General features: G+C 36.3%; 4 protein-coding genes across 6 annotated transcripts; 2 read left to right on the plus strand and 2 right to left on the minus strand.

Moving 5' to 3' along the window:
* Window positions 1-2,225: 2,225 nt before the first annotated feature.
* Window positions 2,226-3,219, minus strand: LOC114746180 (uncharacterized). The gene is made up of 3 exons (XM_028934371.1): window positions 2,751-3,219; window positions 2,589-2,680; window positions 2,226-2,502 (listed from the first exon to the last, which is right to left on the minus strand). The coding sequence occupies exons 1-3, from the start codon at window positions 3,178-3,180 to the stop codon at window positions 2,275-2,277; spliced, it is 750 nt and encodes a 249-aa protein (XP_028790204.1). The 5' UTR covers window positions 3,181-3,219; the 3' UTR covers window positions 2,226-2,274.
* A 748-nt stretch (window positions 3,220-3,967) lies between these two features.
* LOC114746185 (protein PELOTA 1) lies at window positions 3,968-10,018 on the plus strand. Of its 2 annotated transcripts, XM_028934378.1 has the most exons (17): window positions 3,968-4,092; window positions 4,293-4,375; window positions 4,642-4,720; window positions 4,796-4,870; window positions 4,960-5,016; window positions 5,194-5,239; window positions 5,668-5,743; window positions 6,226-6,301; window positions 6,424-6,456; window positions 6,551-6,619; window positions 6,801-6,907; window positions 7,512-7,584; window positions 7,735-7,773; window positions 8,405-8,499; window positions 9,166-9,272; window positions 9,713-9,789; window positions 9,915-10,018. In XM_028934378.1, exons 1-16 carry the CDS (start codon window positions 4,042-4,044, stop codon window positions 9,784-9,786), a joined length of 1,140 nt encoding a protein of 379 aa, XP_028790211.1. In that variant the 5' UTR covers window positions 3,968-4,041; the 3' UTR covers window positions 9,787-9,789; window positions 9,915-10,018. The 2 variants fall into 2 exon arrangements, with proteins under 2 accessions (XP_028790211.1, XP_028790210.1); XM_028934377.1 differs by having other exon boundaries at window positions 3,969-4,092; window positions 9,713-10,018.
* Window positions 10,019-12,107: 2,089 nt separating this feature from the next.
* Window positions 12,108-13,879, plus strand: LOC114746260 (sugar transport protein 10-like). The gene is made up of 3 exons (XM_028934489.1): window positions 12,108-12,237; window positions 12,343-12,671; window positions 12,770-13,879. The coding sequence occupies exons 1-3, from the start codon at window positions 12,108-12,110 to the stop codon at window positions 13,877-13,879; spliced, it is 1,569 nt and encodes a 522-aa protein (XP_028790322.1).
* Window positions 13,880-15,373: 1,494 nt separating this feature from the next.
* LOC114746250 (probable inactive serine/threonine-protein kinase scy1) lies at window positions 15,374-26,598 on the minus strand. Of its 2 annotated transcripts, XR_003740259.1 has the most exons (22): window positions 26,227-26,598; window positions 25,299-25,397; window positions 24,660-24,811; window positions 24,395-24,467; window positions 24,191-24,313; window positions 23,772-23,880; window positions 21,948-22,027; window positions 21,714-21,795; window positions 20,950-21,089; window positions 20,735-20,845; window positions 20,494-20,610; window positions 20,273-20,362; window positions 19,396-19,449; window positions 19,064-19,138; window positions 18,873-18,948; window positions 18,618-18,717; window positions 18,257-18,326; window positions 17,635-17,708; window positions 17,175-17,281; window positions 16,413-16,667; window positions 15,744-16,083; window positions 15,374-15,478 (listed from the first exon to the last, which is right to left on the minus strand). XR_003740259.1 is itself a non-coding variant. In XM_028934480.1 (21 exons), the coding sequence occupies exons 1-21, from the start codon at window positions 26,350-26,352 to the stop codon at window positions 15,812-15,814; spliced, it is 2,385 nt and encodes a 794-aa protein (XP_028790313.1). In that variant the 5' UTR covers window positions 26,353-26,598; the 3' UTR covers window positions 15,519-15,811. The 2 variants fall into 2 exon arrangements, 1 of the variants encoding a protein (XP_028790313.1); XM_028934480.1 differs by lacking the exon at window positions 15,374-15,478 and having other exon boundaries at window positions 15,519-16,083.
* Between the last annotated feature and the right edge of the window lie 1,260 nt (window positions 26,599-27,858).

A 27,858-nucleotide genomic window follows, 5' to 3' on the forward strand; every position in this document is an offset into this window, starting at 1 on the left:
TTCTGATTATAAAATAACAAGTTTGGGATTAAAATTTAACAACACGTTTTTTTTATAACAACACACTCTGTTTCAGGTGATAACAATAATACATTTGAAAATAACAAGTTCTGATTATAAAATAACAAGTCTAGGATTAAAATTTAACAACATGTTTTTTTTATAACAACACACTCTGTTTCAGGTGATAACAACAATACATTTGGAAATAACAAGTTCTGATTATAAAATAACTAGTTTGGAATTACAATTTAACAGCACCTTTTTTTTTATATAACAACACATTTTATTCCAAGTGATAACAACAATATATTTGAAAATAACAAGTTCTGATTATAAAATAAGAAATCTGAAATTAAAATTTAACAACACGTTTTTTTATAACAATTAATTATTTTATACTTTTGAAAAATAAATTATTTATAACTTATAAAAAGTATTTTAAATCTATTTAATTTGCTAAAAAAATAATTTTTATCTCCAATTTATAATCAGAACTTGAAGTGTAATTTATTATAGATTAAAAATACTTTTTTATTGTTCAAATTTATAAATAAAATTTAGGAAAAATGACAACACACTTTTTTATTTTTTTAAAAAAAATTTTTAATCTATATATCTATACAACTCATTATAAATCAAACCACTTCTTATAAATTATAAATAGTACAATTTATTGTAGATTAAAAATACTTTTTGATTGCTTAAATTTATAAATGAAATTTATCTCTAATTTATAATTAAAAATACTATTTTATTCTTTAAATATAAAAACTATTTTTAATATTTAAAGAATGAAATAATAAATTATACTATAATATTTAAATACTTAATAATAAATTTTAATATTTAAAGAATGAAATAATATAAAAATTTATACTGTGATTTATAGATTAAAAATACTTAATTATAAATGCTTTATAATTTATAAGAAGTAATTTGATTTATAATGAGTTGTATAGATATATAGATTAAAAAGTATTTTTTAGAAAAAATAAATATATTAAAAATATTTTTATAAGTTATAAATAATTTATTTTCCAAAATCATAATATAAATAATTTTCTAAAAAAACGTGTTGTTAAATTTTAATCCCAGACTTGTTATTTTATAATCAGAACTTGTTATTTTCAAATGTATTGTTGTTATCACCTGCAACAGAGTGTGTTGTTAAATTTTAATCTCAGACTTATTATTTTATAATCAGAACTTGTTATTTTCAAATGTATTATTGTTATTACCTGGAATAAGAGTAAATGAGTTAACTTATATTTTTTTTTGTATTATAATGTTAGCAAAAATTTGTTGGCTCAATGGTCATTCTTAATTTTGGGAAGCATTAGGTTGGGGGATCAAATCCCCCCAACCTCACTTCCCCTCAATTTAAAAAAAAAAAAAACAGTTTCAAAAAAAAAAACAAAGGAAGGCTGCCGGCAATGGCCGGAATCCGGCCGTCGGCATCGGAGCTCCGGCGACTAGCAGCCGAGGTGGCGGAGTTCCGGCGCCGGCGGCTGGATTTCAGCGAGGCAGTGGTGTTCTTTTTTGAAAAAAAAAAAAAATGAAAGAGGGGTATTTTAGTAATTTGGCTATGATTTCATAATTACAAATTGGGATCGGGTTCTTGTGAGCAATTTCTCAAATTCAGGGTCCCTGATTGCCATTTTATATATTGGGGGTCTTTATTTACAATTTTCCCAAAAAAAAATCAATTTCTATTAAAGCATTTACTTTGTTTATTAGAGCATTTTGCATATTGCTTATATTTTATAGTAATGGTTCCTATAATAAAAATATTCATTATAGTGCATCTGATCTTTAATATAAAACTAATTGACTAATTTAAATAGACTAAATAAATTTATTAAATTATTTTATTTATAATAAATATGTATTATTTTTCTTAAAATATTTTTACTAATAATATGTATTAACTACAGCTACTATTTAATGAAACATTTACTACATGCCGTTGTTATAAAGACTGAGAATAAAATGGATTTAGATTTCATATTTACAACTAAATTGAAAAAACTAATTCTCAAACTAAGTTGAATGAAAACATTATTTCAATCGCTGGCAAAAAGGTTTCATAAATCGCTATTGAGGTGCAAAGTCACCCATTAAAAACACATACGCAAAAACACAGAAAGGAGACACTTAAAAAGAAACTGAACACAACAAAAAAAAAAAATGAAGAAGAACAGCGGATCCATATTATGCTCAATTGTCATTTCTCAAATATTTCCAAACAGGGAACAAGACGAAAAGGCAGATTCAGGGACCCTTGGATTTGACTCCAAGGACGGACATGAGAAAACGAAGGTGGCCACGTATTTCAAGGGAATTGCAGGAAGTGCTGAGCAGAGAGGGTGGCTCAACTCCGGCGAGAATATACAGCCTCTTTAATTCTTCCATGCACGACGCTTGAGGTGTCCCTTCGTATCCCACTATCACTCGGATGGCATTGATCTCTCTCCACAGCCTCTCCTCATTCGCCGTGACCTGCAGTTTCAACGTCCTCATTCCCTCGCTGTGAAATTTCCAACATCGGTATTTTTCCAAACCTAAAAAAAGAAAAACCACCTCACCTTATTAATACTAGGAGGACTCATAATGTGAGTAGCCGAGGAATATTCAGATCGGACATCCGCAACAGCAGTCACCGCCGGATTGGAAGATTCTGCACAATAATTAATCTCAGATGGATGTAATTGCTAGCGCACTGATTAAACACAGTGCAGGGAAATTACCTTGAGTTTCATCAGCAGTCACTGCACTTGGAACTGGCTTGTGTGAGTCCATGACATCACTGTCATCGATTTGTTTAATATGCTCGCTTTCCTTTTTTCCATCTCCAATTGCAGGGGATGCCTCCTCTTCTCCTCCATCTTCGTTCTCTCCCATTTCAATACCAACACACTCTTTCTGGCCTCGAGCGAGATAAGAAGGTGTAGCAGGCATCGGGAGCAATTTACTCATCAGCTTGCGCGTGCAGGCATGGCTTGCCAAAAAGAGGCCAAAAGGGATGGAAACGGAGATCCCAATTACCGAAGCAACCACGAGAGGCGGAACAACCACCGGGGCAGAAGATGCCAGTAACCCAGCCAGCAGGATCTGCTTCCCCATTCTCACTCCTTTGCTCAACACCCAACGCCGCCCCTTTTCCTCTGCTTCTTCCATCCTATACACTTATCCACTCCTAATCGTACTTACTATCCATTTTCCAGCCACCCATAATCCTGACACCTCTCGATCGAATTTTACCCTGGTTTCAATAATTAATGACTGACTAGTTGCGAGGAGCAAGGTACATTTACCTGTTTCGCACAACAAATAAGATCATCCATGCTCGCTTCCCTGCCTCGTCTCAGACCCAAGTACCCCGCCGCGAAGCTCGAGAACCATCTGGATCAGATCCTCGGCATCGTATGGGGGGACCGTGGGAGGGAGGGATCCGGGCATCTCTGGGTCATGTGACACGCGTTTGAAACGAAACGGTGACACCTTCTGTTTATGCCAGACTGAACTCCACGTGGCCTTTTCTGCATGCAGCATTGCATTAATGCACAATTTTTAAATAGCTTTAATTGCTATCTGTAAATGTTAAACAAAACAGTCACAATTTACTCAAATATCCATGCACAATTTTTAAATAGCTTCAATTCCTAACTGCAAATATTAATATCGTCAAACAGTCACAATTTTAGATTTTAAAACAAAAATCATAGCCCATAAAGTGGAGCCATATGGGCTGGACCACCTTTTTTCAGTAGGGGCGGGCTCCCTCAGCTTTGGCAGATGGGAGTGGGATACTGTGCGGGGACAATGGGCTAATGCGCCAGTGGATGTCCATACCTTCACTCGGGAATTAAACTCAGATAAACCCAACCCTGCTGCTCAAAAAAAAAAAAATCCTCAGATAAACCCAACCCATAGCTCAGGCCAAGAGCTAGGCCGTAATTGGCTAGCTCAGGACATTGCCATTCATTCCATGCCTTCTATTGTGAGAGTTTCTATCGGACAACTGTGGTTCATATCAGCATGAGGATCGTTCGGAAAGATGTCGTGGCCGACGGACCCGGCAGCGTTAAGGTGTAATTCCTCACCAAACCAAACTTCTTTCAGATTTCCTTTTTGACTCAACGCGAGTTAGACTTCCTCTTCTTTCTCTGTAGTTTCTTACCTCTTCCCCCATGATTCATTCTCCTCTGTCTCGGGTATAAGCTTGTGCGAAGTATAACTTGCCGTTTTATTCATTTGGGTTCTTATCTGATTTTGAATTTCATCTGTAGATGGTACCGATTGATTCGGATGATCTATGGTTTGCGTATAACCTGATCGCTCCCGGCGACTCTGTCATGGCTGTTACTGTGAGGTACTTCTTTATCCTTTATTTTATCTGTATCCCTTAAAAGAACGATGTTGTAACTTGGAAGGAACTCCTGTTGTAATGGTAATCGAATTTGAATATCGTGGATCATTTTCAGCTAGTTGAGCTTCCACTTGCCATCTTTGAATTGGTTTTACGACTGATTACAACTAGTTATTGGATAGTTATAACACTGAAATTGAAATCTATAGTTTGAAACATGGTAGTCGGTGTTGTATGCTCAATTTCATAATCTTTCGTGACTGTGATAGGAAGGTTCTTAGAGAAATGGCTTCTGGTGGACGAGAAGCAGAACGTATGAAGCTGAAATTGGAAATTAAAGTTGAGGAGGTAAAAGACACGTAATTGAGTTCTGTTCAAGATACATTGAAGTTCCTTGTGTCTGACGTTTTTCTTTGTTTTCAGTTGGCAGATTATGACAAAGAAGGGTCAATCTTGCGTGTACGTGGAAAGAACATTATGGAGAACGAACATGTTAAGGTAATGCCGTCCCAAATTTATGAACTGCATGTAGAAACGCAGGCTCAGCCACCAGTGATAAATATAACCTTTCATCTTTATATCTACAGATAGGGGCATTCCATACTTTAGAACTTGAGCTGCAACGGCCCTTTGTGCTCAGGAAGGTGTGGTTCATTTTATTTCTCTCAAGAATATAAGGTTACATCTGGTTTATTTCATGCTAGTTGTGTCTTGCATGTTTAGATGTCTGGCTTGTTTGGCCATATCATTAAGGTGTTCTACTTCAAACATTGAGGGAATGGGTAGCGGAAATGCTTAAAGTTTCACTTTGTCATTCGTAGGATGTTTGGGATTCTTTGGCTCTGGATATGCTGCAACAGGCCTCTGGTATGTTATCAATTTTTTTTTCTTCTGTTTTTACTACCTTCTCATATTTGGGAATATACATTTAAAATTATTCTTTGGAGCTTGTGTAATTTATGTATACGATACTTGTAATTTTGAATATATTTCAGTATTAATGCAAAGTTCAGATTCTGTCCTGAAATTAAACCAGACATATGGTGTAAAAGTAAAATGCAGAATTACATTCTTTTGTGGTATCTTACGTTTGTGCTTGCACCCATTTAAGTGGGCAAATAAAGGCAAATGGTGGAAAAAAGTTCAATAGAGCTCCCTATATGTTCAAATTCAAATCCATTTAAAGTCAAAAGGCAGGTTATGTCATACAGCTAATTTTGTCAGTTTGGAGCAATAAGTTTTCATGTACATCAGTAATCAATACGGTGAATAAAAATTTCATTCCAATTTTGCAGATCCTGGTGCAAGTGCTGATCTAGCTGTGGTTTTGATGCAAGAAGGACTAGCGCATATCCTCCTTGTTGGTAGAAGGTACTAGTAACTTTCAACTGAATAGGATTAATTTATCCAATCCCTATATCTTCCCCCTTTGTTGTAGTCCAATGAATCAAATATAAGTTTATGCGAGACATGAACAAGTTGATAATAAAGGCCAGTCTTTGACTCTGTCTCAACTGCAATTTTGGACTGCGTGGTCTATAATTTGATGAGGAGAGGATTTGCCAGTTACAGACTTGAGAACATTTTCCAACAAATTAATTCAAGTTATTTTCTTTCAAGTAACAGTAGTTTTTGAGGGTTCTCTGGATACTTTGTGTCTGTCTCTGAAAGAAGGTATTTAAGATTTATAAAAATGTTGATGGATGCTGTGTGAGGCTTGTAGGTGTCTATTTGGGTTCTGTGGAACTGGAAGCATTGGGAATTAATTGCTTTTGTTGAAACTGTGAACCATTTCTTACATCTAATTTTGCCATTTTATTAAATTACTCATCTTAGTATGACTGACTTGACAGTATGACTGTTAGTCGATCACGGATTGAAACTCCAATTCCTCGTAAGCATGGACCTGCTATTGCTGGTTATGAGTCAGTATGTTCTCTCACTGTCTTTCCTTGATAATCTGTTTGCGTTACTGCAAGTCATATCAGTGAATAAATTCAATAATCTCAATATCATGTTATGATTGTAAAGCATCTTCCTGCCATCTGCAGGCTTTGAATAAGTTCTTTGATAAAGTTTTGCATGTAAGTTCTATCTGAGGACTTGAGTGCAATATTTTTTGTTTGTAAAATTTAGTTGTGCCTTCTCAAGTTTATTGGTTACTATAATTGGTTTCAGGCTTTCTTGAAACATGTTGATTTCAGTGTGGTTCGCTGTGCTGTAATTGCAAGTCCTGGATTCACAAAGGTCTATAATCATTCTTGATTTTAGGCTTTTAGCTTCCTTCTTTAGCCATAGCATCGATTTTTTTATTTTTTTTATTTTAACTAATGATTGCAATCTCAATCTTAAATGACTTCGCAGTAAATAACAGCTAAGACTGGATATTGGTTCTATATTATGCCTATGTTATATGTCTCTGTTTCAGGATCAGTTTCATCGTCACTTGTTATTAGAAGCAGAAAGAAAACAGTTGCGACCTATTATTGAGAACAAGTCACGTATCATTCTTGTGCATGCAAGCTCTGGATACAAGTATGATTGGTTTTTTAAATTGCATCATCTTTTCATTATTCCGAGTACAAGATGTTGGGAAGTAACCTCTATAAAGTAAAAAATATGAAAATGATCATGGCCATACAGATGCAGCTTATAGTAGAGGTTCCTTAACAACTCTTAATTTTTATGCTGATAATATGTCCTTCTCAACACTTGATCATACGTAAGCATAAATCAAATTTCATATTCTTGAAGCTATCATAAGATACTAATTCTTTGTATTTTCTCACATAACTTAATGGCTGATGATGTGGTAGCTAGAGGAAGGCAGTTTCTATTTTATTAAATGAATGCCTAGGAGGGATGAATAGGGTAGCTATGACAGACTGTTGGAGTTGAGGAGCTATGACAACGTGACTTTATGGTGAAACATGACATAAATCAACATACGCTACGTTGTCAAGGCACTATGATAATCTGGTTCTGATTGTCGATTACATACATGTCTATCATTTTGCATGAGGAAAAGAAAAATAGTATTGAACATCATTTTGAGGGTTTACTTTTTTGTTTAATTGCTTGTAAGTTCTCTGTAATTCAGCTGATATCTTTGACTAACATTAGACCTGATCCTTTTTAGGCATAGCCTGAGAGAGGTTTTGGATGCTCCAAATGTCATGAGTATGATAAAAGATACAAAAGCAGCTCTAGAGGTATCATAGAAACTAAATTATTAATGATATTGCATTTTCTTACTTTGTCTCCTCTAGCCTTCTTAGCAGTGTGCTAATCTGTGAATTATCTTCCCTTGAACCTGGGAACAAGTTTCACTTCCTTTTTTTTTTTTTTTGTACTTTTTCCAGGTTCGAATTTTGAAGGATTTCTACAACATGCTTTCAAATGTCAGGTTCTATTTTTGAGATGCTTTTATTTGCCTTGTCTATGTGTGGTTGAAATGTTAATTCCCCTGTTTCAAAAACTGGTGGTCAATGGGTTGAAGATTAGTACATCATTAAGTATTGATAGAGTGGAAAACGTTTTATCAATAGGACATTTCTGTGCTTTTATAGTTTTTTTTTTTTTTGGCTTAATAATCATCATATGCATGGATGAAGAATAACTATCCCTTGATCAATTGTGTGATGACTTCTGTAGTGATTATCAGATAAATGCTTCCTTGAAGCTTCTGGACACAAGTATATTTAAATTGTAGCGTACTTTTCCGTTGTGTTCTTCTTCAGTTGGTGTTAGTTGTGTGTTCCTTTAATTATACAGTGTCTTTTCTAGCTACGAAACTGTTACGAGTTAATTTTTTCTTCCTTTGAAAATTATTCAAGTATTTTGTAACTATACTGAGGTGAGAAGTGATGAATATGCAAGGGGTTGGCCAGGATCCTTCCTTTTGGATTTGACGCTTAATACCATATACATGGGGAATGGCTCTCCAAGCAATTATGTATTCTTTGCATTTTGGATTTTGCGATTTCAGACGCCTAGGAAATACTAATTGAAGATTTTTTTGGGGTTGGGCAGGATCCATCCCGTGCTTGTTATGGATTAAAGCATGTTGAGGTTGCCATTGAACGTCTAGCTGTGCAAACACTTCTCATTACAGATGATCTTTTCAGGTTTGTATCTAAGTCCTCTGGAATTGAGTAGAAAAACGGGGAGCTTGTTTGTGCTATCTTATTCATGTCCATTTGTTGTATCCTGCAATTTTGTTAAATTCTGTCATATAACTCATCTCTCTCCATCCTGCTTGAAAATGGTTTCAATTAAAGCGTCTAACTTACATCCCTTTAACTAGAAAGGAGAAGGAAGCCTGGGGACATCTTTATCTCAGGAATTTAAAGCACACATTTCGACCTTTTCTTCTAACTGAATGTCAAGTACGGGGATGTACTAATGCTTTTCCTAGGGAAAGTGTTGGAGCGGCTGCTGTTTCAGTTTGGTTCAGTAGTATGTAAAGTGTGCTTTATTGCAGTCTTCTGAATTATCTTCTTGCAAATTTATCGTTAATTACTGATTTAGATAATTAACTGTCACAGCAATGGCTTTAGAAACTTGTCACACAACATTTTCAGATTTCTTACGTTTTCTTTGGTTTTTCAAGTTTGTTTCTGAATTTCATGCCTGCACCTGCTTTTGCCCCCGCTTTTTCCTGATAAGGTAGATGTTTCCTGATAGCTGAAGACTTTATAATTAACATCATGTCTGATTGCTTGAAATGCCATCCAAATATAAGTTGTGGCGTATAATTGAGTTCTAATCAATCTCCATTCCTTGGATGATAGGAATTCAGATATAATGAGGAGGCAACAGTATGTTAAGCTGGTCAACTCAGTTAAGGATTCAGGAGGATCTGTCCATGTATTCTCGTCCATGCATGTCTCTGGAGAGCGTGAGTGTTATTATCTTATTCTTATTTTCCTTCCTTTTTTTTTTTTTAAATTTTGAATCTTTTTTCCTCCCTTTTTTCTTTGGTGTTGAGGATCTGATATTCATTACTGAACCACCAAGGTAAACAAACATGGATTTAGATTCCTTGCTTTGTTTTTTTTTTGGTTGTTGTTGTTGTTGTTGTTGTTGTGTGCATTGCTCAAGTGTGACCTATTAAGAAAATAAATCTGCTATAACTAAATGGATAAATATCATAAGAGTGTTACTTCTATAACTGCCTTTGAGCGTCATCACATAAAGGGACCTATATTCAAACAAAGGTACTAGGACCGTGAGCTTTTTCTTCAGTTTTGGTAGAAAGATTGAAATTAGAGAAGCTTTGGTGGAAAGATTGAAATTATCATTCTTTTTAAAATTTGTCAATTTTGTATTGATGGACAGAGCTAGCACAAATAAGCGGCGTTGCAGCGATTCTTCGTTTTCCTCTCCCGGATCTTGAAGATATTGAGATGTGATAGGCTCGTATTTGCTTTTACTGATTTATATGCTATTCTTAAATTTAACTGATGCTGCAACAGTCTTTCTGGTTAGCTTGCTAGCTTCCGTGCCTGACTTGGACTAGTGACTTTTATTACCATGCCAGGCAATGGAAGTTGACAGTTACAAGTTGCAACCACCCTACCACCAATCATGTACTCCCTTTTCTTCTTTTTTTGTTGGTAAGGATGTACTCCCTTTTCTGTAGTATAAGTATTTTTTTATTAAATAATATAAGTATTTCTTAGGAAGTTAAATAAATTAATTAATTATGAAAATGACTTTTTTTAATACTGTTATTTATCATTAAATTATTCATGAATTTATAAATTGGATGAATTAATTTAGGAAAAAATAATAAAAATGAGAGACAAAATGAATTGAAATATTATATCTAAAGTCAAACCGAACTACTAATTAATTATTCTGTTTTTCTTTTTTCCTCTTAATCCTTAATATATAAGAAAACGAAAGCATTCTCTCTATTTTCCCCCTCCATTTGCTGTAGTTTATTTTCTCTTATATTCTCTTTCCCACCCAATTAAAGCGTTAATGTGTATTCCATTTTTAAAAAAAAGCATTAATGTGTACTTTAATAATGGGTCAATTATGTCCTTCCTTTCGTTGAATTGAATATTTGGTGATGGGCTAAGTAATAGCCGTTTTTAATCCAATGTGTGTGATAAAATAAAGAATCAGATCACCTTTAAGTAAATGTCGAATGAAACTGAAAGTGAGCAAGAGGGAGACGTATTTCTGTAATTTTTTTTTATTTCAGTTAAAAACCACTTAACATAATCTTCTCCTGTTGACAAAAATGAGAGGTGCTTCTGTTCAATTGCCCAACATTCTTTGAAATCTGATAGACAATAATGGTAAGAATAATTACAAAAAGGAGAATGATGCTTTGGGATCAGATGGGAAGGACAATGGCGCTAATATAGTCTGAAAAGTTGTTAAAAAAATGAGGTGGGCAATTGATTTTTTATAATTTTAAAGCCTTGGAATATAATTATTCTTATTATTTTGTGCCAAAGTGGAGTTATTCAAATTGATATCTATATGTCCATCAAAAGATGCCAATATTCAACTTGTCATATGCTTTTCCCTATGATGGCCAAAAAAGTGTACTTTTCCCTAGACTACTCAACTCGCCAAGACCGGTCCGCAATCAATATGAGCTGCGTCGGGAAGGTGCGATCACAATCGTTAAATTAGTCCGCAATAGTGGAGTTTTCAATTTGCAATCAGTTCGTGAAGAGAGCTTTCGAGATGATTTTGGGAGAACAGAGTATGGATTTTCCCAAAGGACGGCCATGGAAGATGGTGGAGTCCCTCATTTTCGCACCCGATACCTTTGTTAAAAGCCCCTTTTAAATCTTCTCTAAATACTGTTAACGATGCTTTGTTAAATTTCTAACTCATTACGTTTCTTTATATATACATATATGAAATTTTTAAAAAAAATAAAAGATTATTGAATAAATAAGCTTAAATAAATATGTTTCAAAATTTTAAAATTATAAGATTGATCAATTTTATAATGTGATAAAAAATTTTCAAAAACACATTAAACTTTTTTGTTAAATAATACTATTATTTATATTGAGAAGGGGTGTTTTTGACCCAAAAAAAGTGATTTAATGATCATTTGATTATCGGATGAATAAGAGTTTGTGTAGGCTTTACTTATAAAATGAAAGTAGCTCTATTTACTGGCTAATTGTGTTCAAAGGGGTGTTTGGTTGAATAAAAAGGTATTTTTACAAAGTGTTTTTACAGACAAAATTCTTTTCATATGTTTATGTTTACTTCGTATCTCGTAAAATCATTTTTAAAATTATAATTTGGTTTTGATCCAAATACTACCAAAGTCACATTCCATTTTATCTCTTGTGCACCCTTATTTACTTATAATTTTTATAGTTAACAATGATTATGTACTAATAAACGACAAAAATTTGCCAGTGTGTGGAAAGCAAATGTTTTTATTTGACCATATTACTGTTGGTCAAACTTTCCGCAATAATATAATTAACCGAATGACAAATTCTACTCGGAGACCCTAAGTTTCCCTGTTTAGAAATATAATTATTAGAGGAAAACTAATTTTAACCAGTAGAAAGAAGGAGAAAGTCAAGATAACTCAAAACCGACAAGAACTCCAAAAGCTTGCAAAATAATCCATAGAAATAGAGAAGGCAGCAATTTTGCTGCGGAGCCGTTGAAAGTGAGCACATAAACGGAGGTGCCAGGTCGTACATGCTGTGGTCGAGTTCGAGAGAAAAGAAGAGAGTATATGGCAGGAGGGGTCTTCGTGAATGGTCCCGCGAGACATTACGAGGGAAGGGTCACCGCCTTTGTAATGGTGACTTGTATAGTGGCTGCCATGGGAGGTCTCATATTTGGTTACGACCTCGGAATATCCGGTATGTATATAAGTATGTGCATCGGTATGTGAGAAACAAATTAATCAAATAATTAATTCGCGTGTTACATATACCTATGTGTACATACACACGCACTGGGTGCAGGAGGAGTTACTTCAATGGATGTTTTTCTGGAGAAGTTCTTCCCCGCAGTGTACAGAAGAGAACACAGGACAGCGGAAGGAGCAGAAAATATGTACTGCAGATTCGACAGTCAGCTGCTGACCTTGTTCACGTCTTCGCTATACCTGGCCGCACTGGTATCATCGTTCTTCGCCTCGGCAGTAACGAGGGCATTCGGAAGAAAAATGTCCATGTTCATCGGAGGTGTCGTCTTCCTTGTGGGTGCTATCATCAACGGTTTTGCAGTCAACATCGCAATGCTTATTATCGGCCGAATCCTGCTGGGAGTAGGGGTTGGATTTGCTAACCAGGTAGGTAATGTGCGTGCGTGCGTGCGTAATAGTTACGTTGATAATAAATCATCAAGCAAAGTGCTCAATGACACACACACACACACACACGCACGCAGTCAGTTCCGGTATATTTATCAGAAATGGCGCCGCCAAAGATAAGAGGAGCTCTGAACATGGGCTTCCAAATAGCCATCACCGTTGGCATTTTGGTTGCGAATTTGGTGAACTATGGGACTAACAAAATAAAAGGAGGGCTTGGGTGGAGGCTATCGCTAGGGCTCGCTGCCGTACCTGCATTGCTCATGACTGTTGGCTCCGTGGTGTTGCCAGACACTCCAAACTCCATTCTGGAGAGAGGGAAGCTTGAAGAGGCAAAGAAAATGCTGATCAAGGTGCGAGGAGTGGACAACGTAGACGAAGAGTTACAGGATCTGATCGAAGCGTGCGAGGCGGCTAAGAAGGTAGAGAACCCGTGGAAGAACATCACCATGAGCCAGTATCGGCCTCAACTCACGTTCTGCTTCTTCATCCCCTTCTTCCAGCAGATGACGGGCATTAACATCATCATGTTTTACGCTCCCGTGCTCTTCAAGACTCTGGGCTTTGGGGACGACGCATCGCTCATGTCGTCTGTCATCACCGGCGTCGTCAATGTGTGCGCCACATTCGTATCGGTCTTCACGGTGGACAGGGTTGGGAGGAGGTGGTTGTTCCTAGAAGGCGGAATCCAGATGATAGTGTGCATGTGCGGGGCGGCGGTGCTGATGGCCGTCAAGTACGGCGTTACAGGGCAAGGTTCCATGAGTAAGGCGGAGGCGGACGTGTTCCTATTTTTTATCTGCGCTTTTGTGGCGGGCTACGCCTGGTCTTGGGGCCCCCTGGGCTGGTTGGTGCCCGCGGAGGTGTGCTCGCTGGACGTCAGATCCGCTGGGCAAGCCATCAACGTGTCCGTCAACATGATCTTCACTTTCATCATTGCTCAGGCCTTCCTCACCATGCTCTGCCACATGAAGTTCGGTCTCTTCTTCTTCTTCGCCGGCTTCATCGCCATCATGACCGTCTTCATCCACTTGCTTCTCCCCGAGACCAAGGGCGTCCCTATCGAAGAGATGAACCTTGTCTGGAAGTCTCATTGGCTCTGGTCCAACTACATTCCTGATCATCATCTTCCTCCTCCCACTCCCACCCAACGCCCCACTTATTCTTATTCTGACCGATCCCTTTAGTTCCCAACTCATTCTTTCCATTTCCTTCAATTTTTGTCGCTTAGTTGATAATAATAAATAATATTACCCAATTATTTTACGTCTTTTTCTCATATATTCTTCCCTCAACTACATCTCATATTTTAACAAGCCTCATTTAGGAAAAAGAATTAATCAACGCACTCATTTCTAAATAAATTCTTTTTATATTTAACAAGCTAAGTATAGAAATATACGAGATGGACTGACTAATTTTTCTCCCAGTGCTTCTGAATAGTCGTAGTAGTGAGCTTTAACTTGTCACAGTCAATAGTAGTGATATGTGGCTATATCAATCGCATTCAGCTTCTCTCCTTTGCTTTTATCCTCCGCTGCCTGCCGCTGCCCCAGTACGACTTCGTGCGCAGTGCAAAACGGTGCCAAATGACTGAGTGGGAGAGGAGGCACTGAGTTGCTAAAAAAGCTAGCAAGACTAATAATAAATTAATATGAGTAATTCCTCCTCATGCATTTTAATATACAACCACAAAAATTTGTCTTTCATTTAATAAATAAAATCACAGCAAATAAAAAATAAATTGAGTAAAGTAATTGTGATAAGTAACATTCAACATTTTCAAGTATTTTTTCAGTAACACTCAATATTCTAAAATAATTATTTATGCATTGAACTACCTAAAATATTTTTTCACTAATAGTCTGTATCCTAAAATAATTTTTTATAACATCCAATACCCTAGAATATATTTCTAGGAGCGCATATATCCTAAGTTTAGTGCGTTCAGTAGAGAAAATATTTTAGGAGGTTTCATTTAGTACCTTAAATTTTTTTTTAGTGGTGCTCAGTATATTAAAATAAGTTTTGGTACATTTAATATCTTAAAGTAATTTTTAATACAATTTTAGTAACAATGAGCACACTAAACTTAATTTAGGATACATGTGCTCCTAAAAATATATTTGAGAGTATTGAATGTCATAAAAAATTATTTTGAGATGAAAATATACTTTAGGTTGTTAAATGCATAAATAATTATCTTAGAACATTGCGTGTTACTGAAAAAATACTTTAAGATGTTAAATGATACTTATAGCAATTATTTTACTCATTTATTTTTTATTTGCTGTGATTTTATTTTTTATATGAAAGACAAATTTCTTGTGATTGTATATTAAAATGAATATGAGGAGGAATCACTTATATTAACTTATTATTAATATTACTAGCTTTTTTTGTAACTCAGCGCCTCCTCTCCCCTTCAGTCATTTGGCACCCTTTTGCCCTGCGCACGATGTCGCAGGCAGCGGAGGGAAAAAGCAAAGGAGAGAGGCTGAATTCGTACCAAGAACATGTATAATGTGAATTTGTCGATTCGAGGACTCGTTCGCCACACAACATTACCGCATTAAGTGAGTTCTTTTTAGCTGTAGATATAATTAACGGTGATGGTTAGGAAGGAAAAGAGGAGAGATTCCGTGCCCAAATTGAAGTTATTAAAACGAAGGGAAAAGAGAAACACCAGAAAATCGTACGAGTACCTCGTTCAAATGATTTTCCTGCCACAAGACTATTTTACACGCATATCCAGTATAGCAATCACACGTAAATATACCTGCTCACTGCATGAAATACAATTTGGTTGATGAGAACAGCCAGTAATTAACCTATAATGAAAAATGGAACTAATTACATTACACAAAAAATTGACATATAGCAAGCATAATATCTCGTCTTGAAACAGGATCTGCCACCCGAATTCCCCCTCGGAACAAAAAGGATAACATATCAAAGAATAATATTACAAATCCGTTATGTCAATTATGCATGTACCAATGTAATTGATATATCATCAGCACATAGGATCTTGTAATTTAATATTAATACCAGCCACCAGAAGAAGTAGAGCCACATCCACATAATCTTCACTCGTTCCTTTTCGCTGGCGACTTGTTTTACACCCCTGATGATGTCCGGTTTATCCTCTGAGCACCTAACTTTGGAGCGCTGGGTTTAACTCCCCGACCTCTGCTAGCTGATAAGGGCTTCGCTTTAGTAGTGGGTGCTGGTGCAGCAATGGCAGCCCAGGGATCATCATCATCAGTAGCAACTGATTTGACGCCTGAAGAATTTGATGTTCTTGGAGCAGGCGCTGCAATGGAACCCCACAAATCATCATCCTCATCCCTGCTCAACTTTGTTGCACTTTTTGGTCGCATACTTGAGGCTAAGTACAAAAGAAAAACTTCAAGTTAAAATAAAAAATATCCAGATGGGTAAAAAATTAAGTGCATGAGAATAGCACCTTTAGCACAAGCTACACACTAGGTAGTTACGCTTTTTGCTTATATTATGGTAAATCAATCAACAATGAAGAAAATATAAAACAATCAAGTACCCTCCTAGCACACGCCAAAACTCAGGTGTATGCTTTGCAAGATGAAATAAGACCAGTCATTCAACGCAAACCTTCAATCCTCATGCTTCAAAAAAATAGTGACATTTGAAGCATAAAAATATTAACTTGGCAATCCCAACCCAAAAAATATAAAATACCATGTTTTGCCTGTGAAACAGGTTGAGAGACTGGCCGCCTTTGAGCTGCTTGAATGTTTGCAAGAGCTGGAGATGGTTTTGCCTCTTCGAGTGGTTCCAAATCATCCCAACCATCCTTGTCATTTTCATGCTCTTCAATTCCATTCTCCAGTTCACCCCAACCATCTGTTGATGTAGGCGATGGGGGGACAGCAATTTCAGCCAAATCAGAGGTGGATCTCACACGGACTGGTGCTGTTGATGGAGTGTCCACAACTAGATTACCGGATTGAAAAAGGGATATCCGGAGGTTAATTTGTATATATGAACCGATAGAACTAAGACATTGAAATGAAAAGGAAATGAAACAAAGCCCCACTGGAACAAAAACATATAAGGTCCAGCCCCGTCCCAAGAGCAAAGGATATTAGGAGGTAAGATCTTCAGGTTGTAGTTTTCTTCATACAACAATCAATATAAAAAAAAAAAAAACCTGCTAAGAACAGTATTGTCTTCCCCCTCTCCCATATTACACCCCCCCAAAAAAAAAAAAAGGTGAAAGCTTTAACATCAGGTAAACAAGATCCTAGATAATATTTGGAAAAAAAAAAGACATTTCAATGAAGAATCTTGCAGGGCATAAAACTATCAATAATGCAAACAAGAGTGATAACCACAATTTTAATTCGGAAGCAGGCCAGAAGGGGACAAGGAGGACAAGAACAGAGGAACATGCATTAATAAATCAAATTTAACAACAAAGAGAATGATCATTAGCCATACCTGAACTGGCATTAGAAGACGTTTGTGCAAGTGTGCTTGTACTCGCGGAAGCAACTGGAGCATGGTCAGAAGGTTTTCCCTTCAGGGTCAAGGAGCTCATAGCCCATCTGCAAGGAGACATATCTTCTTACTCGTAACAATTTCCTTAAAATTACATTTTGTATCTAATTAAAGCACCTTTCCCAGACAGGCAAGCGCCAAAAGCAAGTATCATAGAACAAAATTATACCATGAAGTTTTTACTATCTACTTATAGCTATATACATCCAATATTTAGACAAATTCTTTTGCTGCATTATTTTATCATACATTATTTTAAAATTAGCCTGCAGCACACAGTATCTATAGGAATCAGAATGACGTATCATTCTATCCTCATTGATTAACATGAAAATAGGCAAGAGTGAGTCAATGAGTGAGAACAAGCAGCTGTCAGACCACAAAATTCAGACCGACTTACCCGAGCAAACTAGCATTTCCCGAAGCTGACGAAATTTCCATGCCAACAGCTCCCGTAGTATCTGTTGTATTGGACTATAATATACAACATATAAGAACACAAACATCACAATTAACCAAAATAAGGAGCAGAAACAAATGACAACCATTAAAAACAATCATCCCTAAAACATGGGTTATCTGTGTGACTTGAAACAGACAAACCACACAATTGGGACAATTCTGAGATTTGTGTTCTTTTCGCAATTTTATCTCATTACTCTGAACCTGGTAATGTTCGTCAAAAAACTGATAGTTTCCACGTTTCATTTGGTTTTTGAAACTTCTACAACAATCAAGACCACTGAAACCGTCCAAGCTGAAATACACAGACCATTATTGTATGTGCTAGAAGATCACAATTTTTGTTACTCTAGAACGAGGTGTAGGCCTTAGGAGAGTTACTGTAAAAACTTGAGCACTGATCAGTTGTGTTTTCAGAACATAACAGAGAACAAATAAACAACTTGAATTCTAAAGTTGTAAATTGTAAACTGATCCATACTGCAGATGAAGAAATACGCGCAGCTTAAAGAACCATCAATTATATGCAAGTAAAAGCCCAAAGAATTTTCAAAAGATACCTTATCATAACATTGCTTCACTATATGCAAAAATTGATCAACGGCTTGAAATGCTTTGGACCGAACATCACTGTTTGAACCATGACAATAACATTGAAGCAGAAAATAACATCACTCATTCAAGAAATGAAGAGATAAACACTGCAACAATTAGAATCTTTGCCTAAAGTTAACCCCTCAGTGAAGCCAAAAAGGTAAAAAAAGGTTTGAAATGCTAATATGGCAATCTTTGAAGGGAAAGGGGAGGAAGTAAGCAGCAGTGATTTGGTGATGATATGGGTGCGAGTCAACCAAATAAAAGTGATTGATTTGACAGGCAACTCACTTAACTACTAAACAAAAACCATCAGCTTGAGATTACCTGTCAGGATCAATCGTAAGTACTACAACATTAGGAAGTATCCGGGTTGCAATTTCAGGTATATCATAATAGGAGCTGGTGGCACTTAAAGCCATTATGCCTGAACAAATGAAAATTGAGAAGCTGTGAAAATAATGTCTCCAACAAAGAAGGGGGGGAACAAATAGCAGTCAAACCTGAAATGCCATCTTAACATCAATGAAAAGAAAAGGCATTATGGAGAGCAGAAAAGTAATAGAAAAGTCAAATAAATACCTGCTCCTCTAGCAGGGGGGAAAGTATCCCGTAAAGCACGGACTGTAAATGCATTAATCAAAACTCTTTTTCTTGTCTGCATGCATAGTAATAAAGGCATCAGTTGGATCACCAAATCAACATAAACAGAATAAAGTATAGCACAATATATGAATGAAACTAGAGCATTGCAGGCAGCACTTAGCCAATACCCCTTCATTTAGGTAGCTTGCAATATTTCCTAGCAAGATGGTTGTATTTGTTCGAATTGCTGGTTCTTCATCAACCTGCAAAATTATAGCCGGTTTCTGAGATACAGCATATACAGTTCAAAACAGAAGCAAATAACAAAGAACAAGTTTTCCCCCTTAATTCCAACAAGAAATAAATTCACGAATCATCCACATCAAAACCAGCAACAAGGGGGAAGTCAATTTTGACAGTAAGATGAGAGGTTAAACTTGTAGCCAAAATAAATTTAAGCTTTGTAACTGGGCAGCATAAGCAAGAAGACAATCCCACACTGGAAATGTTTGAGCAGTACCTGTAACTTGGACAGGTATTTTAATAATGACCCTGAGATGGTCCTTTGAGACAGCTGCAATAATGAAACAAACAAATCTTTTACACGTAGCTCATAGAATAAGCAAGCTTCCACTGTAGATTCATCAAGTGGAAGGGAAAAAACTAAAAACAGAAGACAAGAAGGAACAATAAAACTAAAGGAAGCAGACTATAAGAACAAGTAATAGTAATAGCCAATCCAAATTGTGACCATTTGGAGAACATGTCAATTAGAAACCTTGAATCACAAGGTCAGTGACAATTAACCTGAGACTTTCACTTGATCCTGACCCATCTCGCTCTCACTCTCTAACAAACACATTCACTCATGTGAAATGGCATCAAACATGGGTCAATTCAACCCAGTCAAATCATCTGAGCTTCAATGAAAACATTATTTTCACATCAACATTGACGAATCAACTATTAAATACCAAGGAGCAACAACAGCTATACAACACTCTTAAATGATCTGACAGAACACCACCCATACTTGAAAGGAACAGATGATATACGTTGGTAAACCCAGATAACTTTCCTAGCATGTTGCCTAGCCTCAAATCATCCATTAACGTAGAGGTATCATCAAACCAATACACAGAATGTCACACTAAATCTAAAAACTTTGGTCCTAATTAGTAATTTCACCATCTTAATAATTAAAGTACTACTTAAATGGACATTGTTTAATTACATGCTTTAAGTAATAGATTTCATCAAATTTACTTACAAAAGCAACTACTTTAATATGACACTAGGTCACATTCTATGGAAACAATAAAAGACTAATATCATCAATTTAACTGTCATGTGTCATGACAAACCTCATATTTGTTGGATTCTCATAATTCTTATACCTTAGGAGCTAATATAAGCATGGCCTTAAGTGTCAGTTCCCTCAGAAAAGCAGACGTGTCAGAAAACCCAGTAGCAACATGAGGGTAAACCTGATTGCAGCGTCAAAATAAATATCAAATCTTCCATTTGTTACCAAGATATCTTTGTACGAGGGAGAAATACTCAAGGTTTACCAAAAGGGGGGCTTAGAAATTGAAATCATTCCGCCCTGAACATTTACCTGCTCATCAACAACCTGTGCTGATAAGGACTCACCAAATTGATCAATATGTTGAAGAAGAGCCACCCGAATAGGTCGGTCATTGGAGGCAAAGAGTTTTACAATAGTTGGAAGCACCTATACATTTAAACCAGAAATTCAACACAAATATGAAATGAATCCTAATTAAATTGAAAAGATGGAAATAAATTATGCACATGAAAGAAAACCTAAACATGAAGATGCAGAAAGAATTTCTTACCTTGACACTGAACTCCTCAACTGAAAGCCAGGAACCCATTTTCAACAATGCTGTCAAAGCAGGGGCAACAGCTGAACCAAATTCAAGAGCAGAAGCTAATAAAGGTAACAACTGAAAAAACAAAAATAACAAGTCATAAAAACGGGATAAAATTCTTTAACAGACACAAAATTTCCAACATGGAGTTCAAAATTTTAGGTTCCAAAGAGATGCACCTTCTTCAACACAATCTGGCGAGGTAGTTGCTCTGCTAAATTTGGAAGCTTACGAAAGAAGGTGTCTTTCTCAACGCTGTCTTTCAAGCTAAGAATCTCCATGAAATGTATTGTGTCTACCAACTTATTTTGAAAATATTCTGCATGCCCATGAGGAAAACAAATGTTTCAACAACAAAGGGGAGAACCCGGAGGGGGGGGGCATTTTTAATGACTCCGTCTTTGCTTCAAGAGGAGGGGAGGGAAATGGAGGAATTTTAATGATTTGTTGTTTAGTTCAGGAGCGGAGAGCAACTCCCCTTCCCCCCCCCCAAAAAAAAAAAAAAAACCTCAAACAAACAGGGTGTACATAAATAAAATGCTAAACAATAATATCCACATGGCAGAACTAACTGCAGCCTACTAACAAAGGCTTGCTTGAACTGGTTAATTAAGAAAATTTATTTTTGTCACACAAGAAACCATTCAGCTACCCCTCATTCACATAAAGGGAAAAATTATCTATTACTTCCATAAATCTAAAGTTCAGAGAATTGAATACACGAGAACCATATGAGCTCCTTAGAATCAAACAAAGACCTAGAAATGATAACAAATTTTGAATAATAATGTCGTATAAACTATGTTTTGTGTGTATATGTAGAGATTGAATTGTGCATTGCAAGCAAGATAAACAATAAAATAAACAAATCGTTCCCACCAGAAAATTATAATGGTCTAGATGAATAAATTTGCTAACAAAAATAATATGAAGGAGCACCTACCACTGTTTTCTATGAGCTTTGATGTATTTAATCTACGAGATGGCATGGAACTCAACAGGCGCTGGTAATCTGGAAGCAGAGACTGTGAGACAAAGAAATAGACATAAAAATAAAAAATTAATGTCATGAGAAGTAAGTACCAGAGCACCCTAAATAGTAAAGCTGTCATCAATTTCCAAATGACGTAATACATGCATTTGAAAAAACAATAGTTTTACTGCTAAGAAGGTAAACCTTGGGAATGGAGGCAGTGTTGCGCAACTCCTCTGTTTTGCCCAAACTGACACCCGAGAATAGCTCATAGATAAGACAACCTATAATAATAGAACCCTTAAATCATTCAAGGAGACCTATTCAGAAAGGAAAAGGAGGAAAGAGGAAACAACAGATGAACGAATTAAAAGAAGCTGCAACATGTGAACAAGTTCGCATAATTTAGGTTGTCCAACAAACCCCAACCTAGGTCCCCACAAAAGAAAAGAAAAAGGCAGCCAATTTTGCTAATACATAAACACAATAACATAATCATTAGACCGCACTGGACACACGACCAGTGATTATGAAATTAAGCACGATCATGAATTTGAATCTTGCGGACAGAATGAAAGAAAAAAAACCATGTTCAGAAAGCTATACCCATTCAGTCATGGTAACACTTAAATGTGAAATGTGACCCCGTGTTATCAAAAAAGCTAATATATGGACTGACTTAAATCTAATAGAGAAAATTGATCTGCAAGTGCCTGTAATTTCACCTCATTTTTAATCAGGTCCTTTTAGTTTTTTTTTTTTTTTAACTTTATTAGGTTCTTATAGTTTTCTCAGTTATAGGCATTGGTGTTAATGGTTGATCTGTGGCTCTAGCTTACTATACATAGGATTAGTTTTGTCACACGGATTAAAAAAATAAAAAACTAATTATTAGTTTTGTTTCCCACTGCACTCGAGGATTTACACCACCTGAACTATTTTCTATGCTCGCAGGTCAGAAAAATGTAGAGCCTTCACTTATGTCAGTCCAAGTATATACAGAAATTCCTAAGAAAGGTGCACATGGAAACTAGCATGGCAACAGGCACCAAATAATCAGCACAAGGGGCAGATGTCATGGAAGACCCTAAATTGCAATATTGTATTGCTCTATTGTTGGGGCTTTATATTACATCACTGTTATTAGCCTTGACGTGGCTTTCTCAATCAATAAGGCCTGTTAATTTATGCACAGACCTCTGGACAGCCACTGCGAAGCAGTGAAACAGCTCCTAATATACCACACAATTACTATTGACTATAATATTTGTCTTCAAAGGTCGTCTAACCGCAACCAAATAGGCTACAATGACGCTGACTGGCATTTTGATATGGCTAGCAGATCTATGCCAAGTGGATGTGTCTTTACAGGAGCTAATCCAGGGGTTCGGTATCCTAAAAAGCAAGCAGTTGTCTCAAGGTCATCACAGAAGCTAAGTGTTGAGGTTTGGCAATAGTAGAGACTTTGACAGCCAATCAAATTCTACAGGCAGATGTCCACACAAAGCATATTGGGTTGGATATTCGCTTTGTAAGGGAGAGAGTTCAGCAAAACAGCCTCACTCACTCACGTATCTCCTAAAGATCACCTGGCAGATGTACTAAATAAGCCTGTTTGGTATGATCATCGATCAGCACGCTTATCTTCAGTCCATTCTCAGTGTTTTGCCTCACGCACACAAATCTTGAGGGGGGTATGTAAGGGTAGATAAGTCTGTTAGGCTGCTCGATAATTATAGTTAGTTACTACAACAGAAATAGAATACATCTTGAACTCTCCTCCATAAATACACTCAGGCATGTGCACCAGAGGACATATCAATACAATCCGTGTTACCCTGATTCCCAACAGCCATATTATAAACAAGGTTAGGAAAGAATAGGAAGAAAGTTTTGGCACCAGTAAGAATAATGCAACAGTTAAAGAGTGTCATCTTATTTTAATCCCTGTGCTTACCAAATTGCTACCACAATGAATCATCAGCCATAAAAGGGATTAAATGAGCATACAAAAGAATAGCAACTTACCCATGCCCCAAGAATCAATGGCCCATGGAGGAGACTTTCTGATAGCAGCCCAATCAGACTTTGCCAACTCCATTGGTTTGTATTGTGATCCGACAAGCCATGCATATTGCTGAATGAAAAAAATGTGAGCATGAGAGGAATGGAGTAGGCAGCACTATTCCATATCCTTTACTTGAAAAGATATATACACACACACAAACATCTTTGGCTGCATTAAATATAGGCAATAGCATATGATGTCAGCATAGTTTGTCATAGATGCTCAATGCCCAAAAAACCAGACAATCGAAGCATCACACAGCTGAAACTTGAGTTTCTGATATTTCAAATTCAGGGAACAATAACAGTAAAATTCAGATACAGAGTACAATGCCAAAGAGAACATGGAAAACAACATTACAACCAGGCATTTTTGTTACCAGCATTTGCCCAGCAGAAGCTTCACTGCTCCCATTAAATTCTGAAAGAACATCAAAAGCATGGAGTTTCCAGTCCAAAGTCTGTGTGACCACAACACTAGCCAAGCAAACATTACCATGAATCTGCAACACCAAATCTTGTCAAGAAAAATAAACTGATTCCTCAGAAGAGCCAAAGTATTAATTGACCCATGAATTACTCACGAGTTTGCAATCATTATTTAAGAAGCTCACAGCCTTGGCTATTTGATGCAGCCCCCAGGCATAGTATTCGTCCCTAGAACATTGATAAAAAATGAAGTGAATATGAGCAGATTCATAATTCAATTTTTACTTGTCAAAATCATAGTGTGTGATCTATGATATGCATATAATATGTCTTACAGGAAAGAAAAGCATATTACACTATAAATTACACGAAAAAAAGAAAGTTCCTACCAAAATACAGAGTAGAAAACTCTATTCATACCTTTGTGTACCTTCTAGTCCTAACTCCTTAATCTTTTCAGAAAGTGGCATGACAGGCTCAGTCACAATATAGATTGTGACCTTGGCAGAACCACCATCAGACGTTTCAGTCTCAGTACTGTGAAGAAATGACAAAATATTTGGATGCCTGACCTGAAAATGATAACATTTAAAAAATCAGCCAGAAAGATTCAAAATTGGAAATCAAACCTACATATAGTCCACAGATCAAAAGTGGAAATAGTCGTGGATTATTGTCATTGCTAGACTTCAGGATATTAGCCTTCAATTCCCCCCCTTTCTCCCTTTATCTCTCTCTATTTCTCCCTCCTTCCCCCCCCCCCCCCTGTCCTACATCATTAGTCTGTCCCCACAACATCTAAACAGATCCAAACAAAGGAGCTGTCAGCTGACAAGTAATTATGAGAAGTGTCCCCATATGGTATCATACAATATTGAAAGGGAGAGAAACCTCTCCAAATGAGTGACGGTAATTTCATTTAAACCATAAATTTCTATATTATCACTGAAGTAATAAAAACAGTTATACAACATTAGAATCCAAAAGGTAAATATTTCTCAATATTTAAACGGTATCAGTCAAAAATCAAATACAAGACCATCATGATTTAATACTTACTGTTCGGAGACGCTTGACTCCATTTCGACCAGCTGCTAAATGTCCATCCTGAGCATTACTCCCAGATAGAGAAAAGATTGAAACTGGAGATCCATCATCCTGAAAAATGCATCAACATGCAGACTTATATCAAATCAACTGCCTAAGGAAAACGATGGAAGAAAAACTAAGATCATTCAACAGACCTAAATAAAAAACCAGCAGCTGTTGGTGGTACAAGTTCATAAAGAGAACTTTGCAGCCAAATGATAGGGTCAGGTTCAATAGGTGAGGTTTAAAAGGAGAAAGGTAACCAGCATCCAGGGGACTAACACATTATGACGTACAGAATAGATACTGCTTTAAGCAGGCCCCACAAATTATCTAAACTAGAGCATAAATTTTGTTCATTCCCCAGCTTTATAATAACGTCCTTGACTGTTTTCTTTCTATTAAATTTTGGCGAGCAGATTACAAAAGCAGGATAAGAAGCAAAGAAAGGTTCTATTCCGTTCCCTAAGCAATACTGCCAGTAGCCATCAAGGCAACGACTCAATGTTCATCAGATCCATGCATACTCAGCTGCCCAAGGCGATGTGTTCTGAAAGAAACTGGTACTCAATCCAGTACCATAAAAAATGAAGGTCCCTGCTGAGCGAAACCGTGAAATTGCTGGTAGCTGAGCATATTATCACATATGCAGTGTTCAAATACGGGCTACTGGAGAAGCCTATAGGCACTACCAATACGAAATGACGCAAGCAAACACCGTAATCAACTGGGGAGAGGCATCATATTTGAGGCACAAGATACGTGAACGATAAGAAGCAGATCCATCATAGGTGTAATCTAACAGTTCCATCAAATTAGAATTCTGGGGCATAAAAAGAAGAAGAAATACCAAATTATATGAATGATAGAGAGGGGGAGAAGAATATGTGGAAAGTACCTTGGAGGTGCCGCGGTAGTGAGTCCAAGATCCCCAAGCCGAAGGGTAAGGTTGGCCGATATTATACGGGAGATCTTTGAGTCCGGTTCCAGATCCACCCACCACCTCTTTCAAGAATTTGAACATTTTCTTCCGTGGCTAAGAAGAAATAACTGATAGGAAACAAGGACACGGAGAAGATTAAGATAAAATCAATAATCTGATTGCGTATGTCGCGCTCGTATGGCTTCTCCCACTCTGCATGAAAGCTATAGGTTCATCTGAGCGAGGCAGCCGTTCCGGCTTTTTATTCGGGAAGAGATCAATCAGATGGCATCAACCTCTGAGGCAGAGCACTGGCCGCAGCCCACAGCGAACGGCGAAGCTTCTCACAAAGTTTGCCAAAGAAATCATAATACTCATAGTAATCCTGGGGAAATCAATCATTTGACCCTCATTTTATGTTTTGGACCAAAAAAGACCCTCATTTTATGAACTTTGGGTCCGTACTCGGTTTTATAAAGTTTACCGCGGTGAGTGTATTGGTAACGTGGCAAGCTTGAGGCAGCACCGTGAATGACAAGGGAAAAATTAGATCTCAAAAGAAAATAATTACCAGTAAGCGTGAATGACAACGTTATTATTTACTATTTTGAAACTTATTATTAGAACTCTATTATTGCTAAACTTTTTATTAATTATTTTCCTGTTAAGATTTTATTGCAATTCTCTCAAAAAAGAGGGGATAATTTCAATAAACCTTTCAATAGTCAATTAATACTAATCAATCCCAAAAAATTTTGAAATTTCACTACATTCCCTTGACTAAAATTTTATGCATGGAAAAAAAACACCTTTATTTTATTTAAGCTGCAAATCCTTGTAAATTTTACGACTGAATGAAAACTTAAATTCGATAATTTACACCAAGAATTCAACTATCTATAACATAAATTTGTCAAGTTACAAGAAATATAAGAAAATTCACATATCTAAATTTAATTCTTTTAGCATAAATGAATTACAAGAATACAACGTTTTTCAACATAAATTTAATGATTTGTAAGAAATATAAAGAAATTGACGATCCAAAATAAATTAAGAATATTTTGGCTTTTTCCTTAGTAGTTAGTTGCAATGAAATTTTAGAATTTTTTTTATGATTAATTGATTGATTGATATTAATTGGCGAGATTTTATTATAATTCTTCCAAATAATGAATGACTAGAGAATAGAGGAAACCAATTTCAATGCTCATTATTTTGATGAGCATCCTAAACTTATCAGATCTTTAACATTGAGATATTGTTTGAATGGTTCAAATTTTAAATTTTTAATTAATTATTTGTAGATAAAAACTTATTTTTGAAAAATATTTTATATTCCATATCTCTTAAAATAATTATTTTAAACAAATAAAAAAAAAAGAAATTTAATCTAGACCCTCCAAGTAAAATCTAAATGGTATAGATCTGATAAGTTTAAGATACTTATCAAAATAATCATCACCCCAACTGGTTCGAGAATGGAGACGGGAACATGGCTAGGCGGATAATATGAGCGGGTTCCGCATGAAAATATAGTGGAACACGAGTAATCCATGCAATGCTATCTAATCCCTATCATCACCAAAGCTTGGGCCGGGCAATACA

The sequence above is a fragment of the Neltuma alba genome, unplaced genomic scaffold (assembly GCF_004799145.2).
Source record: "Neltuma alba isolate B1F8T4 unplaced genomic scaffold, ASM479914v2 tig00004928_pilon, whole genome shotgun sequence".
Classification (NCBI taxonomy): domain Eukaryota; kingdom Viridiplantae; phylum Streptophyta; class Magnoliopsida; order Fabales; family Fabaceae; genus Neltuma; species Neltuma alba.

Bases quoted from the DNA above. Each gene is read 5' to 3' on its own strand.
- LOC114746180 (XM_028934371.1), bottom strand. From the start codon at position 3,180: ATGGAAGAAGCAGAGGAAAAGGGGCGGCGTTGGGTGTTGAGCAAAGGA. The intron at 2,681-2,750 runs GTAATTTCCCTG...ATTATTGTGCAG, and splicing joins GACTGCTGATGAAACTCAAG to AATCTTCCAATCCGGCGGTG. The intron at 2,503-2,588 runs GTGAGGTGGTTT...TTGAAACTGCAG, and splicing joins GTCCTCCTAGTATTAATAAG to GTCACGGCGAATGAGGAGAG.
- LOC114746185 (XM_028934378.1), top strand. From the start codon at position 4,042: ATGAGGATCGTTCGGAAAGATGTCGTGGCCGACGGACCCGGCAGCGTT. The intron at 4,871-4,959 runs GTAATGCCGTCC...TTATATCTACAG, and splicing joins TGGAGAACGAACATGTTAAG to ATAGGGGCATTCCATACTTT. The intron at 7,774-8,404 runs GTCAGGTTCTAT...GGGGTTGGGCAG, and splicing joins TCTACAACATGCTTTCAAAT to GATCCATCCCGTGCTTGTTA.
- LOC114746260 (XM_028934489.1), top strand. From the start codon at position 12,108: ATGGCAGGAGGGGTCTTCGTGAATGGTCCCGCGAGACATTACGAGGGA. The intron at 12,238-12,342 runs GTATGTATATAA...CACTGGGTGCAG, and splicing joins TTACGACCTCGGAATATCCG to GAGGAGTTACTTCAATGGAT. The intron at 12,672-12,769 runs GTAGGTAATGTG...ACACGCACGCAG, and splicing joins GGGTTGGATTTGCTAACCAG to TCAGTTCCGGTATATTTATC.
- LOC114746250 (XM_028934480.1), bottom strand. From the start codon at position 26,352: ATGTTCAAATTCTTGAAAGAGGTGGTGGGTGGATCTGGAACCGGACTC. The intron at 24,468-24,659 runs GTATGAATAGAG...TCAATGTTCTAG, and splicing joins GGACTAGAAGGTACACAAAG to GGACGAATACTATGCCTGGG. The intron at 22,028-23,771 runs GTAAGTTGCTAT...CTATTATTATAG, and splicing joins CATTGATTCTTGGGGCATGG to GTTGTCTTATCTATGAGCTA.